This window comes from Rhipicephalus microplus, chromosome X (genome assembly GCF_043290135.1).
Source record: "Rhipicephalus microplus isolate Deutch F79 chromosome X, USDA_Rmic, whole genome shotgun sequence".
Classification (NCBI taxonomy): domain Eukaryota; kingdom Metazoa; phylum Arthropoda; class Arachnida; order Ixodida; family Ixodidae; genus Rhipicephalus; species Rhipicephalus microplus.
In genome coordinates, this window is record NC_134710.1 from 155,150,041 (window position 1) to 155,166,527 (window position 16,487).

The following is a 16,487-nucleotide window of genomic DNA, read 5'->3' on the forward strand; positions in this document are numbered from 1 at the left end:
TCAAGCAGCGTGTCAGTGATGATGTGTGCCACGCGAGATTGGGAGGGGCGCTCGGCGAGAGGGTAAAGCAGCTTTGGGAGAGGATACCATAGAGGGTAGCGCAGGAGAGAGCAAAGGAAGTGATCGTCGCGGTTTCGATTATGAAACGGGTCTAACTCCTCTATTACTACTTTGTTTCGAAAAATTCTCACGACTTCGTCGTCGCATACTCCTGCACAATTTCATCACAACAATTGAATTTCAACCTCTGGGTGGTTTAGGGACCCTTAAAAAAGTGTTGCAGGGCCCCAATAAAGACATTTAATTTAATAACATGAAAAAAAAATTTTTAACATGAAGAAAAGTGTGAGAATTCTGCACACTGTAGTAACCATGTAATGGGAAGCATCCTGCAGGTGACTTGCTACATAGCATCATTTTAGGTTGAGGTTCAGCAAAGTGATATCAGATGGTGAAGGATGTTGAAGTGAGGCAAGTGTATGAGGATGAAAGTGTGTTTAGGTGCAACTTGCTCCTATCTAAGGTTCATAAATGTTGCATGAGATTCCACATTGCATCAGATGAAACTGATGAAACACATTGCATGGAGTTACATATAGTTGAGCCATTTAATCCCCCTTCCTTCTTTTTTGTGTTTTTCATAGTGCAGTGTGCCTGTTGGTTCTGCAATTTTTCTCCTCGCATTATTAACTTATTCTGACAAGGTCCCACTGCTTTGTTAAAGATGACACCACAATATGCCTCATTTAACTATTTATGGCAGGCAGTGACAGGCTGTTGTATTTCGCATTGTTGGTGTGCAAATTTTGTATGTATTTACTACCAGGTGCATTGCTGAAAAGATGGACTGGACATGGTCAGTTGCTTGTGCTTGATGAGCGAATGCTATAGCGTATCATTATTGTTTTCTGCCGGCTGAATGCAGTTTTGCACTAGTTGATGAGCTAGAAGACTGTTTGAGTCGCATTACACGTAACCGTTAATTTGAATACGAAGGAAACAAAGGCAATTTTTCAGCAGAAGTAGAGTTGTATCATGTGCATGCACTTATTTAGTGGCAGTGTTCAGTTTGCAACACCATGTCCTTGCGATTGTGTACATTCATGGTTGTCAGGATTGGTTAGCAGCCTTCACATACATATTGTCTCAATCACCCAGCACAAAATAGTTTAGTTTTAGTGCAAGTCTGATGTACAGGATAGTGATTGCAGAATTGCCTTCTGTCAAGATACTGTGACATAAGCATATTTATTAAAGTGTGTACAATGTAGCAATGATGTATAGTTTCTGTGGAATAGTGCAAAATGTTTTATTTTATGTCCTTACTTTTACACCTTTGAATGTCTAAGAAGGTTCCACAAAATTGTCTACTTGGTTTTCCTCTGTTATCTTTTTAGGTGTACAGAATGTAGCATGTGATCACGTCGCAAGCCATGTAGGGAAACTGCAAGGATTAACAAATCTGATTAGAGGTATCCCTTTCAATGCTGCAAAAGGCCGCGTGTATCTTCCAATTGACCTCATGGCCAAGGTAAAACTGCTTGAAAACTATGCATATGCTGAAAGTTTTTGCTATAGTTTCTTGTAATCAAGGAATATCTCTAGTAAGAAGCGCTATAGAAAAGATTGCAAGGCTGTATGTTTTACCCATAGAGTGATTGCCAGTCTATCATAAGCACATGCTCATTAGTTTTACCGATGTACTAGAAACAATCATGTTTTAATGCTGGCCAGTACTTCTTGCATTGCACCACAGTACTCGGCCACTAACAATGTATCTTGACAGCAAATAAGAGGCTTACATGTCTTTGTTAGATGCACTGAGTTAGATACGAAAGAGCTGCCTCTTAAATCTGCCTCTTAAATTTGTGCCTAGAAGTGCCCTAGAAGTACTTTATGGGCTAGTTCGTGCATCTTCTGCATCAATAATAGAGTTAGTGCTAAAATAGCACTGTTTTTGGCATTATTTTCTTTTTTATATATAAAATACTGAAAGATAATCCACTCCACAATAAAGGTGACATTCGACATCTTGTCATTCTGGGCCTGGCACTGATTCTAAGGCTTTCAAGGCTTTCAAGTGCCTGGTATAGAATTGGCATAGGTGTCAGATGGCTGCACGTCTATTTTACAGTTTTCATACACGTGCTGATAATATTGTTTAAAGACAGTTCTTTCGAGACGTGGCCTTCTTTGATTTTCACTGAGGTAATAATGCCCTAGGGCAGAGATCGGCAACCTTGTGAGAGAGGGGGCATATTCTCATGAAGCCGACGTGGCGGGGGCTGCAAGACTGATCGGGGAGGCGGGGAAAGAGAAAAAACTTTGCTGAATTAGAATTGACAATACTGAAAAAAGTTGGTGTTTATTGTAAGCACTCATGTCACAAAGTTTCAATTTACAAACATAAATTACAAGCAAATGCTTAATTTGATGTATAAACTGCCATGTTTGCCGTCAAATAGGGAGGGAGACGGGGAGGCGTGGGTGTTCTGATCTTGTCTGGGTGGCCGCATAATAGTTCCACACATGCCACATGTGGCCCGTGGGCCGCGGATTGCCGACTGCTGTCCTAGGATCGTCTGAGGATACCCCTTATGGTAAAATGTTGAGACCTTTGTGTACAAGACTTAGGTATCAATGTCGACAGTAATGTGCCTCTTTTGTTCCACCATTGTACAATATTTACCATGCCCAATAGATCCACGATAGTGATCTATACGAATTGCTGGCATTTATAGTTCTCCCTCCTGCCCCCCCTAGCAACCACATCTGACCGTTTCAGTGATGAGGTCACTGGCATTTTGTTTGACAGCAATACTGACTTCTCTTTTGGGGAAGACTCGGCATATGAATAATCCTTCACGACCTTTTCCATGATACTTCTTTCAACATTCTCCTATTTTACTCAAAGTTTGTCCCTTTTTATTTTTTAACTTGTCTAATAATAATTGTAGATTTTAAGTTGGGTGCCTCCTGGCACATTATGATAAGTGAATAAGCAGGCTGTGGGTTGGAGTTATCTTGCAGTTTTGGGGGAGAATGTATTACTTGTCATGTATGTATGCTTTTAATGCAGTACATGAGGGGCTCAACCAGTTTATTGTGGGGCGGATTTGATGCCTTTAAGCCTTTAATGCCTGAATTATGAAACTGCCTAAGAAAAGAAAAATTGTATTCATTTTCCAGCTTTAAATAGCAACCTTTGTATGATTCCATCGTTCAATTATCTAAAAGGCACCTTTACTTTATACTTTTATGTATGTTGTGAATTCTCCACATGCCACAGAAATGAGGACCTTGCAATTAAAAACGTGCTTCAGAATTACACAACATGTTGTGTGCCATGTCTTGACCGCGTAGACACTGAGTAAAGATAATCATTGAAGATAGAACTTGCGTCAGCCAGGCAAGAACAAAGGAAGAAGTGGGCGCTCTTGCACGTGTTTTGCGCTCTCTGCAGTCTCCGCCATCAGCTACAATTGATTGATTTGTGGGGTTTAACGCCCCAAAACCACCATATGATTATGAGAGACGCCGTAGTGGAGGGCTCCGGAGATTTTGACCACCTGGGGTTCTTTAACGTGCGCCCAAATCTGAGCACACGGGCCTACAACATTTCCGCCTCCATCGGAAATGCAGCCGCCGCAGCCGGGAATCGAACCCGTGACCTGCGGGTCAGCAGCCGAGTACCTTAGCCACTAAACCACCGCAGCGGGAGCCATCAGCTACAATACAACTGGTTCTAGCATAATACGCTTTGCACAAGTTAGCACTATATTTTTCATGCTGAAAGCTACGTTCCACAAGAGTACTTGACACCCAGCTATAAAAGTGGCATGCATTCTGTAACTTGCTTGCTCAAAGTTTTTCGGTATATCGTGAATTCGCGACACCAGGCAGTAAAGTGTCAAATGTATGTCGGTGTACTTGTGAGTGTATACGCACAAACCTCAATATACCGTATTTACTCGCATAATCCTCGCACTCGCATAATTCTCGCACCCCCCACATTGCCCAAGAAAAATACGAAAAAAATTTTTCCTCGAGTAATTATCGCACCCCAAAAACTGCCGCAATAATGTCGTCTGCTCGTTCCAGCCACTGATGATGATAGCGCGCGCCATTTGGCGCCATCTCTTAATCATCAAGCGTACTATTGCACGGAGATTCAATTCAATCCAAGCCAAGCCGAAGTGGCCAGTGCGCGTTGCGGCGTGTTTTGTATGTTGTGTCAACTATGATAGGTTCCAGGGCCAATTTGTCCACACAGGATGTCATGATACAGTTAAAACATGATGTAGTCGATCCCGGGCATGGCACGGGCACCAAAGCCGTATTGGGGCTTGACCTGAATAAAGCTTTCGACAATGTTTCGCATGAGGCAATATTGAATAACCTATCGGAAATTGGCCCAAGGGTCAGGGCATTTCGCTACATCAGATCATTCTTGCAAGGCCGAACCGCAGAAATTTCAATAGGAGATATCAAATCGGACTCATTCGCGTTGGGAGGCTAAGGGACGCCGCAGGGTTCAGTTTTGTCACCGTTCCTGTTTAACATCGCCTTAATTAAAATACCGCCGAGGCTGGAGGAGATACCGGGACTCAAACAGACATTTTATGCAGATGATATTACTGTATGGGTAACCAGGGGTAGTGACGCGCATCTGGAAGAAACACTGCAAGAGGCAGTTAATATTGTCGAAGAGTTGGCAGGGGAGGCGGGACTTTCATGCTCTCAGCCAAAGTCCGAGCTCTTTGTGGTTCGGGACAAACCCAGAGGGCTACATGCAAGACACTATATTCCGCCACCGCCGTTAGAGGTAAAGGTAGGGGGTAGGCCGGTAGCTGAAGCTCAAACGATTAGAATTCTTGGCCTATATCTGCAAACTAACAGGAAGAATAGGGTGGCCCTTGAAAAACTTAAGACCACGGTCAATGCTACTGTCAGGCTAATCAGAAGAATCGCTAACCGTAAGAGTGGCGTTAAAGAAAAAGAACTCTGTAAGCTGGTACAGGCGTTTGTGCTCAGCAGGATTACTTACGCGACACCTTATATAAAGTTGGATGCCGCAGAAAAAGGTAAGGTCGAGGCTATGATCCGGCAAGCTTACAAGGCAGCACTTGGGTTGCCTAACAACGCGCCTACAGAAAGGCTGTTAAAACTAGGGGTACACAACACCCTGGATGAATTATTGGAGACGCATCTGGTGATGCAGCACGCTAGGCTTTCGACAACCAAAGCGGGCAGGATTATATTGGAAAGGATTGGCATTGGAGCAGAGGCTCCCACTGGGGACACTAAAATTCAGGTGCGGCGAGAGTTACATAAGGCCCTGTACATAAAACCTTTGCCCAAAAGTATGCATCCGATTCACCATACGCAGCGCAGGCAGGCAAGAGCCAGAGCTTTACACGTTGAGTACGGCGAGTACAAAGCGGCAGTCTATACAGATGTTGCGGAATACAGGGACAAAGACGCTTTTGTGATTGTGGTGGTGGACAGGCGGGGGCCCGTGGTCGCCTCTGGATCGGTCAAAACCCGCTCCTCGGAAACTGCAGAGGAAGCGGCAATAGTGCTAGCAATAACTAATTCGCAGTCAGATTTGATTTTCAGTGATTCAAAGAGAGCCATCCGAAATCTGGCGAGGGGCAGACTATTGGCGACCGCCGCACGATTTCTGCATGGGGCCACGGGACGAGAAATGAGAGAAATAGAAATTGTCTAGGTACCAGCACACTCTGGGAACCCTGGGAACGAGGCGGCTCACCTGAATGCTCGAGGTTTCGTCAGCCGGGTAGGTGAGCCGCCAGTTCCGGGGAGGTCCGCGAGAGATGGGCTGGTGTCCTTTCATGACATAATGAATCATTTTAAACTAGAGCGGAGGTTTTATCCGCCCCCGCACAAGCGGTTGACTAAGGCGCAGGAATGCGTCTGGAGAAAACTGCAGACGCGATCTTTTCCCAACCCTTACGTGTTGAACAAAATGTACCCGGAGGAGATTAAGCCGCAATGCAAATGGTGTCAGGCTGTGGCAACATATGATCACATATTTCGGGAATGTAGCATAGTGCCGCCGCCGGTGGATATTATGCATGATCCCTCTCTTGAGCACTGGGAGGCCGTGTTGACCAGCTCAGACCCAGTCGTCCAGTTAAGGGTCGTGGAGTGGGCCACACAGGTCGCCGCCAACCTTGGGTTGATGGCCATCAAACACGGAATCATCCTCAGTTGCTTTCTGACGAAATAAAGTTTTTCCATCCATCCATGTGTCGGTTATCTTGGCACGTTATGGGGCGATACTGAAGCCACACGGCTGCTTCAAGTTGCAAGTGATAGATCATACGCTAAACAACGGCAACAGGGACGCCGGTAGGCCCTTCGGAGCCTACGAGTTTTGGTTCGCTACTGGTGACGGCAGCTGAAAGCCATCAAGACGCGTTGGGCCTGCCGTGTGCCTAAAACTGGGATTGATGGTAAACTTTATTTCTTCAGAAGGAAACTGCGGACGATTCTGTTAAATAGCCATCAGCCCAATACTGACGTCCTACGCTTACCTTTTGAGGGCTTCTGTTGAGCGCCGACCGCTACCGCTACGCCCGCAACGCCCACAAGCTTCGCGTATGGTGTTCTAATTCTCGACTATTTGCTTCCAATTTTTATGTCTCAAATAAATCTTGCCTTGTGTTGAACCTCTACTTTTATTGTTGAGGTAAGTTCTAATTAGTACTTTGTAAAGCTTGCTGTAAGTTGCTGGTGTGAGAATCCCGATTTGCGGCCACTTCGTTTTTTTTTTTTCGCTCTCTGCGTTTTCGTGGAAAGTTTTCCCCGTGTAATTCTCGCACCCCCTAACTTTGCATCAGATTTCCGGCAAAAAAAGTGCGAGGATTATGCGAGTAAATACGGTAATGAACCCAGATACAACAAATTATTGGTCATAACGCAGTGAATGAAGAATAGTCTTGCCTAGAGACAGTTTTATAAAACTCTCTTTATAAAATTTCAGATATAACAAAGTTATTTTTCTGGCAGACATGATGTTATGATGAGGTTTGAGTGTATATGCAAACTAAAAAAATTTCATGAGTAGGGGGTAAAGCTCTCAACACCCCGTCTAGCTGTGCTTATGGTTCACATTGAAAAAACCCGATGTTGTCAGAGTGAATTTGATGTTCGGTACCCACCAAATAATCAGATACTGATTTCGCTGTTTAAACTTCAGCTGGTTGGACGCATTGTCAAGAGAGTTGGAGTGTAATATGCTTCCATAATAAATTGCAGGATATTAGCAGAGTCTAAACGTACTCAATTTGCGTTACATGGCCGTGTGGAAAAACAAACAAGTACTAGCAGTCTCACCTTAAAAAAACTCTGTGTAGAAATTTGTTTTCATTTGCTTTGTTTTTGCTGTATTGTAGATGGGTTTGGTTATGTTGTGCTTTTCATCTGTGTTTGTGGCCATGCCAGGTACATAGCCATTCTTAAAGGGCCACTAAAGGCAACTATTATTAAGTCGACGTTGATTGTTGAAATAGTGGTCCAGAAACCTTGTAGCATTACTTTTGGGCCAAGGAAGGCCCTGTTTTGAAATAAACTCGCGTTTTAGGGGTCTGCATTGGGTCAGCACACTTCAAATTACCCGCCTCAAGAAGCGGACCGCCCGAACTGACTCACGTCACTGTTGCCGTGCACAACGTTGCCCGCCTTTACTGCGCTAGTAGCAGCAGACCGAAAGCAGTGGGAGCCACAGCAGCAACAACGTCCATTGATCAATTTCCCACCATTGGCTTCGATATTGCAGACGTGTTTTTATTAAACTGTGCCCCGCTAGATGGCACCATCTGTCCAGTGTAACTACGCGAAAATTGAATTTTGGAATCACTCGCGCCATTTCATAGTAACGTCCGGTAATTCTTTTTTTCATGAATCAAACAGAAACGAACAGGCAGCATTTCATTGCGTCTCTTGATGCATGGAAAGTTCTTTATTTAGTGCAACTAGATCGATTACTAATGATTAATTGTAGGCGGTTCGTCTGATATCATCGGGATCATTTTGACAATGTCCTACTGCGGTGCATGTGTGTGCAGCTAGATGGATTACTAGTGTTTGATTGTAGGCGGTCCGTTTGATGTCTTCGGGATCATTTTGACAATGTCCTACTGCTGCGCTTGTGTTCTTGTGCATTTACCTTAATTTCTCACTAAGTAGGGTACTGTTGTTGACTATTTTGTCATTTTAGATGTTGTCATACATTGAGCTTTCACTCTGACATGAATTGGTATTTGACTTTAGTGTCCCTTTAAGAGTGTTGGCTCCAAAGCTCAGAAGAAGTCACTTTTACCTTGTGTTTAACGTCTTTTGGAAAAATTTCACTTATTCCTTTTTTCTCTCCTTGCAGCATAAGGTGTCGCAAGAGTCAGTTGCACATGGGAAAGTAGACTTAAAGGAACTGATATATGACATCGCTTGCACAGCCCATCAACACTTAGCTAAGGTACAGTGCAGTCTTGCTTGTTACTGTAAACTACTGCTAGTTGAAATGAATGATAAAAAAAAAAGAACCAACGGAAAGGTCCATTTTCTTAGATGTAATTCTACGAAGCCAAAATAAGTATTGTGGGTGTAAACAATAGTTTTAATTGAAGTGTGATAATTATAAGATAAAAGGAAATAAAAGTGGATGAAAAACATTTTGCCATTGCTGGTAGACAAATCCACAGCACATTCAATATGTCCTGCTCTAAGTTGACAAATGTTTCCTTGTGCACTTTCTTGGGTGTTCATGTATGTGCAACGCTGAGCCAGTGTCCCATATGGTTATGGTGCCGTAGCTGGAACATATTTTTTGGCAGATGACATTGCATAATATGTGACCTTTATGTATTGTCAGCTGGCCAATAAACCCTTGTGTGCTATGTAAAAGTATTAAACCTGCCAGTGTCAAGATAAACACTGTTAAATGAACAAAAGGGAATTGGCTGAGGGGCCAAGTGAAACCAACCACAGAGTCACTTCTGGCTTATAGGGTGTTACATCTCTCTGACAACTGCACCACCAGTGTGTGCTAAGAAAACCAGTCAGCAATAATTTTAGGGGCGAAGCTCTTCTTAGTCTAACCTTGTCATGCGTCACGTGTAACCGAGAGAAAAAGTGACCAGAAAGAAAGAAGCCAGTATCTCCCGAACAGTATAATAGACAGCGTTGTCTCATAGAAGTACATACAAACTACAGCTGAGTGAAAATATTCTAGATGGCGCTGTACTGCTACTCTCCGATTGCCTGCTGCACGGGCTGTGCCTGGTTACACGGTGAATGAGTGCCTCTCTGTCTCCTGGATAGTCGCTGTACATGGCAGATCGTTGGTGGGGCGTGGACGAAGCAAAGCGGCGGGCACGTTACAGACGCGCTCGGCTTCCTTTGCTCGGGTCTCGTCGATGTTTTTCTCGCGCCGTCTGCATTTTCGATCGGGATCAGACGCATGGACGCATGCATGGACGGACGGACACATGGACGGACGAATGGACACTTCGCCTCACTTATCATCATTCACTCCGTCGATATGCTGTGATTTTTTGTCTTACAACTTCATCCAGTGGTGTACTGATGCCAGAAAACTTATATACCGTACATTGCACGTGTGTTCATGCACACACACTCACAGAGAGAAAGAGAGATTAGTGTAAAAGATCCCTGCCATACTGAAAGGGAGCGGGTGCTATTTTCAGACAGTCTGTGTTGTTTTTAGTGCAACTTTGCATCCATCATAGCAACTTTAACTGAACTTTTAGAGCCCTCCACTATGGCGATCCTCATAATCATATCGTGGTTTCGGCCAGTAAAAGCCCGCAAATACTATTATTAGAAAGTACACGCAAACACAGGGCCGGTCTCAGTGCTACAATATAAACCTGGATTTTATCAGTACATAGTCTCTTATATTAATTGTGCACTCACCAAAGCTGGAGCCAACTATATTCTGTTACAGATCAAAAGTGTCTGAAGTGTCTGGTCATAATATGAGCCATAGAGAAGTTTTGACCTTATCTTTATGAATGCCCATTTAGTGTGGTTATACATGATCGTGCATTACGTTGGCTTTTTTCATTGAAAGATCCATCTGGATGGCTTGCCCATTAGGCGCTATTACTCAAGGAGCATGGTATTCACATGTTTAGACGGAAAAAAATGCTGATGCAGACTCTCTGTTCTAGTCACCCCTTCCATCTAGTGATGGTTCCTTATCTGTGCCCTACTGCGTGTCCTCACTGTCTGTCACTGACATTTCGATGGAGCCGAAAATGCTGTAGGCCCGCGTGCTCAGATTTGGGTGCACGTTAAGAAACCCCAGGTGGTCAAAATTTCCGTAGCCTTCCACTACGGCATCTCTCATAATCATATCGTGGTTTTGGGATGCTAAAACCCCGCATGTTAATCATCATTTGTCAGTGACATGCTTCTGGAGCACAGGAAAGACTCCTTGGTAGCTTCCCTTATGGATTTGTTACATAAGCCTTCATCACACCCAATCTCTAAAAAACTGCTCTGTCAAATGCATCACTTTTGTCTTCATGATGGTTTGCTGCACCATCGAAATTACCTTTCCAAGAGGCACTAAGGGCTTTTGGTTATTCCCCTTACTAATCAGCAGCATGCACATGCCACAGTATTGAAGTCTTACACACGCCTCTGCCATTATAATATTTGTGGTATGTAAATGTATAGTCTCAATGGAAAAAGATTGGCACAAGTAAATGGCTGCCGGAGCTACCAGATTGTGACACACGACGCTGTTTTTTCTGTGCACAACGACATCCAGAGTGTCAAGCACATTCCATTTTCCAAAGCAGCAGTGCCCAGCTGGCAAAACCACTCCGACAGACAGCTTTTTTGGAGCTACTACCATAAAGATACATTGTTCTCGGCTCCAGCAAAAAATTAAAAATTATGTGCTTAGTGCAATGAACAAGTGTTTCACTAAGATATGGGCTTCTGCATGGATCAACAGCCAACAGCATTGGCTGTTTTGCACCAGTCTGTCAGCCACCCCTCCTTTTGAAAATAAAATGTGATTGACAATCTCACTATTGGCGTGCTAATGAAGAACATTGCTGCACGTGGCGATTTTGTGGCTCAGGTTATCAGTGACTTGTGCATATTTTTTTTCAATTGTAACTGTACCACTTCGTCTGCCACTACATCCACTCCTGGATTGCTTGCCAACACTGGAAGAATATCCTTCCACATCCTTTAGTTTCTCTATATCCCTTCCCTTGTCCTGCGAGAGTTTTTTTTTTACTTTGTTTGCATCAATTTGTGTGAATCTTTTTCCATCGCTTTTGTTGGAAATCATTGGATAGTCGTCATCAGCCACCTCACAAGCTGTGTAAAAACTTCACTTCCGCCATCTGCATTGGCAAGTGATATCAGTTCTTTTAGTTTAGACCACATTTTTGTACATCATGGTATACCACCCGAGTTTCTCAGTGATCAAAAGTATGCATTTCTGTTGAATGGTGTCGAATCACTTCTACAGGAATGCCATGCCATTCACTGGACCACTACTACATACCATTCTCAGTCAAATGGCCTGACAGAACAATTTAACCGATTGTTGGGCAATATTCTGTCAATGTATGTCACTTCCGACCACACTGAGACTGCGTTCTTTCCTTCATGACATACACACATAATACAGCTACACAGACCACCACTGAATTCTTTGCTTACTTTCTGCTTTACAAACACGAGCCCTCCTGCATGTTAAACATTATTATTTCATATCACTCTGATGTGACTGAGTCTTTGACACCTTCCAAAGCAGCTAAATAAGCAAAAAAGTATTATGATTTTGCTTGCTTCCTCACCACTTCTGATCAGCAACGCCAGACACACCACACCATTACAAAGGCTCGAAGTTTCCAGCACCTCATATCCCTGGTTCACTGCAACATAAACCCACTGTCCATGGACATTGGCTGATTGAGCATCGTGAGCTATATTGTTGTCGCAGCAGCCACGGAAGCCACCATGCACCTGCTCACGCTCTCGCAATCATACTGAATGCAAGCAGCGCGTTCGAAGGAAGAAAAAAAGAAAAAGAGAAGGAAGCGTTCTAGGCTACAAAGCGTGCTTGAGAACGAACATAGCTTCTTACCCCCTTGTCATCCCTCTACCTCTCCTCACCACGTAGCTTTCAGCGAGCTCGCTTGTACAAGAGGAGTTATAAAGCACTTAAGGCATGCGTCAATTTCCTGCAACTTCGCTTGTACTTGGCAGATTCTAAATATTCTTGCAGGAGTTGATTCATGGGGCAATAAACTCATTTAATTAAGCAAAAGTGACTAGTCCTCTTAATTAGGGAGGCAATTGCCAGGCTGATTCCAAGGGCGGACATGTTGGTCCCCCAAGAGAGAGAGAGGGTAACTTTATTTTTATTCCATAAAAGGTTTCAGGGCAATTGGCTGGGGTCCTCAGACCAGGGCTCCACTGGCCTTTGCAACTTGCTGGGCCTGGTCGAGCAAAGCCAGCTGGCTTTCCCGATCCTTGCTAGCAAGCCAGGTCTCCCACAGCCTCGGTCGAGATGTTGTCCCCAAAAGAGAATTGACGTTTTGGGGCCGTGTTTCACATTCCCATGTAATGTGGGCAAGATTTGGCTGTTCGCCACACCACGGACAGCTTCGTGCTCATATTGTGGGATTTATGTGGTGGTTTCTTTGTAAGTGTGGGTACGTGTTGGTCTGTACTAGACGCCAGTCTCGTGCCTGTTCTCCGGTAAGATCCGGATGGACATGACTGTATTTTTTTTCGTTCTCCTGTTTGGTTTTCGAGGATGTCGCGTGGAGTTATTGGGGGTTCATCGAGGGTCGTGACCGATGCTGGGATGCTTATTTCATGAGCAAGCTGGTTGGCCTTTTCGTTGCACTCAAGTCCCGCATGCATGGGACACAATAGTATTGCATGCTCATTTTGTAGTTGCTTTCCTAGAATTCTCATAGCTTCCCTTGGAATTGCCTCAGCCTGAAACATATGGCAAGTTGATTGAGAGTCGGCAATCACAAGGGCGGAGTCTCCTTTTTGTTCAGCGCATCTGATCGCGAAAGCAACCGCCCCCGTTTTGGCCGTGCTGATTGACGGGGGTTTTACCGACAGTGCTATAGTTATAGTTCCTCTGGTCGCAACAACAGTGTAAATATTGCCTTGCAGTCTGCAGGCGTCTGTGAAGAAGGCGGTTGGGTTGTTACCGTAATGCTTTTGTAGTGTTCTTGCTCTAGCTTGCCACCAACCTGGCTGGTACTTAGCGCTCATATTCTTCGGGACGGGGGACGCCATGATTTGGGCCCTAATGTGGTGAGGTAGTATGTCTCCTCTCCTGCGTGTTGAGGTCGTAAGGGGTAGGCAACCTGCTTTAGTAAAGCTCTGCCTTGGTCCGTCGAATTTAATCTTTCCTTTTGAGATGCCAGCACGGCAGATGCGAGTTTTTCGTAGGTATTATAAAGTCCTAGTGCCTCAACTTTTTGGTGCTAGCATTGGTTGGCAGTCCAATCGAAACTTTGTATGCCGTTCTTATGATTGCGATAATTTTTACTGTTTCAGTATGTGTTAACTTTTGGATAGGTAGACTGTATGTGATTCTACTCATGACAAAAACCTGTACAAGGCACAGAGTTTCCTCTTCACTAAAGCCTTGTTTTTCCCGCATGACCCTATGTATCATACGATCTACATTTGTCGTCATTTTTTGGAGTGTTTCAATTGTTTGATCTACTCTACCGTTATTTTGGATGCACAGACCGAAGACTCTTAGCCTTTGCACCTCTCTGATAGGTTGGCCATAAATATTGAGGTGTGTTTGGGGCGTCCCGAATTTCTAGAGTATTTGGCTTTTAACCTGATAAATTCCGACTTTTCTAGCGTGCATGACATGCCTGTACTCATGCAAAATCCTTCGACCTTGTCGTTGGCTTTTTGAAAGTTATCTTGTGTGTCGCTAATGGAGCCTTTGGAAGCCCATAACGTTATGTCATCCGCGTATATTGCTTTACCTAGCCGGAATTCCTCCTCTAACAAAAGGCCGAGCTTGTGCATCCCAACATTAAAAAGTAAAAGGGACGAAATTGAGCCCTGTGGGGTTCCGCGGTTGGGTATTGGCGTTAACGTTGATTGTGTTGAACTAGTACCTATTGTAGCCGTTCAGATCATCAAAAAAAAAGTTTATGTAGTTGCAGATTTTTTCTTCACATGCAATGCTGCTTAGCTCCTCAAGTATTGTTTTGTGAGATATGGAGTCAAAGGCTTTTTTGGAGTCTAAAGGTACGATGAACCTGTCCGTGCTCCCGTTAGGTTGGTAGTGCTTCTTCCTTGAGTAGCAGGAATACGTCCTGTGCAGCTACCTTTGGTCTAAATCCAAACATTGCATTGGGAAAGAGTCAGTGTGTCTCAATGTAAGAACTTACTCGTGTCTATTTATTTATTTATTTCAGAAGTACTGCCAGCCTCACACATGAGGCCTTAGGCAGGGGTGGGTGATACAAAAAAGGAAGCAAATATGAAGATACAACAGGAAAGGAAACACGTCACGTAGAGCTTACACCATGAAGAGCTAGTACATCCAAGTAAAACGCCAGTACTTACACAATTGTAGTGGTTTACGCGTACACATACAAAAAAAACTATGATGACAAACATCTGCTCATATAGAACTAAGAAACAAATATCATATAACGGTTCAAAAATCGCAACATTTTAAAAATACAATGCATTGATATGAAAAAAGTGATAAAAAGTGGTACATAAATAGAAGCCTTTTCAGGATACGCTGTGGAAAAATAGAGGGCGAAGCGCAAAGAAAGATCAAAGTCAAGTGGGCTGCTGGTGTTTTAGTTTCTCCATGAACGACTGAACGGTTTCGTAGTTCACCAGATCAGCAGAAAGAGCATTCCAATTAGTGACAGTGCGCGGAAAAAAAGGGTTTTTAAAGGCTTTTGTTTGACAGGAATATTCCTTCAGTTTTTTTGGATGCTCGAAACGAGTTGATCGTTGGTGAACCGTTTTTATGTACGCGTGCTTGTCTATGCGTAACTTGTCGTGGTAAAGTAGAAACATGTACTTCAATCGATCGTGTTGCCGTCTTGCCTGCAAGGTATCCAAGTCAGCTTTTTTTAACACTTCACTGGGTGACGTCAGAGCACTGTAGAGATAATATACAAATCGGATTGCTTTTCTTTGAATCATATCAAGTGTTTTAATATATACTTGGCTATGAGGGTCCCAAACCACAGATGAATACTCGAGGATCGGGCGGATAAAAGTTTTATACGCAATTAATTTCAATTTGGGGGTAGATTTACGCAAAGAACGTCTTAGAAATGCTAGTTTCTGTAAAGCTTTCTTTTCAATGTAGGCAACATGCTCATTCCACCCGAAATCTGCACTTAATACAACCCCCAAATATTTATAAGTTTTAACAAACGATAGTTTTTGACCAGTCTGAATAACTTTCTTGAATAGTTTGCCCATGCAAGACGTCAGAAAAATGGGTTTAATGTTCTGGAGATTCTTGGGCTTTCCAGGTTTGGGTATTAATAATATATCTGCTTTTTTTTTATTCGCGTGGTACTTCTCTATTGTCCCACATTTTTTCATTGAAAAAGTCAGTAAGCTTGCATAGGTGTTTCATTGCTCAGGGTGCGAATCATTGCATTCGTGATTTTATCTCTGCCAGGGGCTGTGTTCTTTGTGAAATTTTGCGCAGCTGCGTGCACTTCTGGTACCGTTATGGAGCTGTCAGGTTCTGGGCAGGCTGGGCCGTCGTACGTAGGACTTGCCTTGTCTGTGACTAGTCCCTCTGTGGAGCTTAGACAGATTTCCTTTAATGGAGTGATTAAAGCATCATCACTTCCCTCGAAGTCATTTTCTATTTGTCGGAGAATTTTGTTTGTGGCTCTCTGATCTAACATGCTGTGTAATATCGCCCACATTTCCTTCATGTGCGAAGTACCCTGAAGGGACACACAAAATTGAAACCAGTTATTGTTATCCAGAGTTCGAGCATATTCATCAGTTTTCTGGCTGAGCTCTGCAAATCGTATCTTAAGTTTTCTGTTACGTTGCTGCTTCTTCCATCGCTTAGCTAAACTGCATCTAGCTTCCCACAATCTTAGCAAGTGAGGATCAATGGCAGGCACATTTTTCGTTGTTGTTATTTTTAGGGTAGTTTGGGCATGAATGTTGTGAAAAAAGTTTGCCCTATCAGCTGCATTTTATATGCCCTCTGGGTTGCCTTGCTTCCCTCGAAAAGCAGTCTAGTCAGTTATACTTGCCGTTCCAAGTGGTTGTCTTATTTTAGGTGAATTTAGGGACAAACCCATTATGTTGTGATCGTTGCCTAAGATTTCATCAAAATTGATTCATGTTATCTGGTCTAGGTCGTTTGTAAAAGTAAGGTCTAGAAATGTGTGTCTAGTTACACTATTTCCGGTGCA

The 16,487-nt window shown here is 43.6% G+C and overlaps 1 protein-coding gene across 5 annotated transcripts in view; it reads left to right on the forward strand.

Annotated features, from left to right (window-relative positions):
* sicily (NADH dehydrogenase (ubiquinone) complex I, assembly factor 6 homolog sicily) overlaps positions 1 to 16,487 on the forward strand; it is a 45,680-nt gene that overhangs the window by 5,769 nt on the left and 23,424 nt on the right. For all 5 annotated transcript variants that reach the window (XR_012887062.1, XM_075878053.1, XM_075878051.1 and 2 more), the window contains 2 exons: positions 1,398 to 1,531; positions 8,405 to 8,500. Coding sequence is in view for 4 of the 5 variants with exons in the window: in XM_075878053.1 (XP_075734168.1) it covers positions 1,398 to 1,531; positions 8,405 to 8,500 (230 nt within the window). In the remaining variant the exon portion in view is untranslated. The remainder of the gene's footprint in view (positions 1 to 1,397; positions 1,532 to 8,404; positions 8,501 to 16,487) is intronic.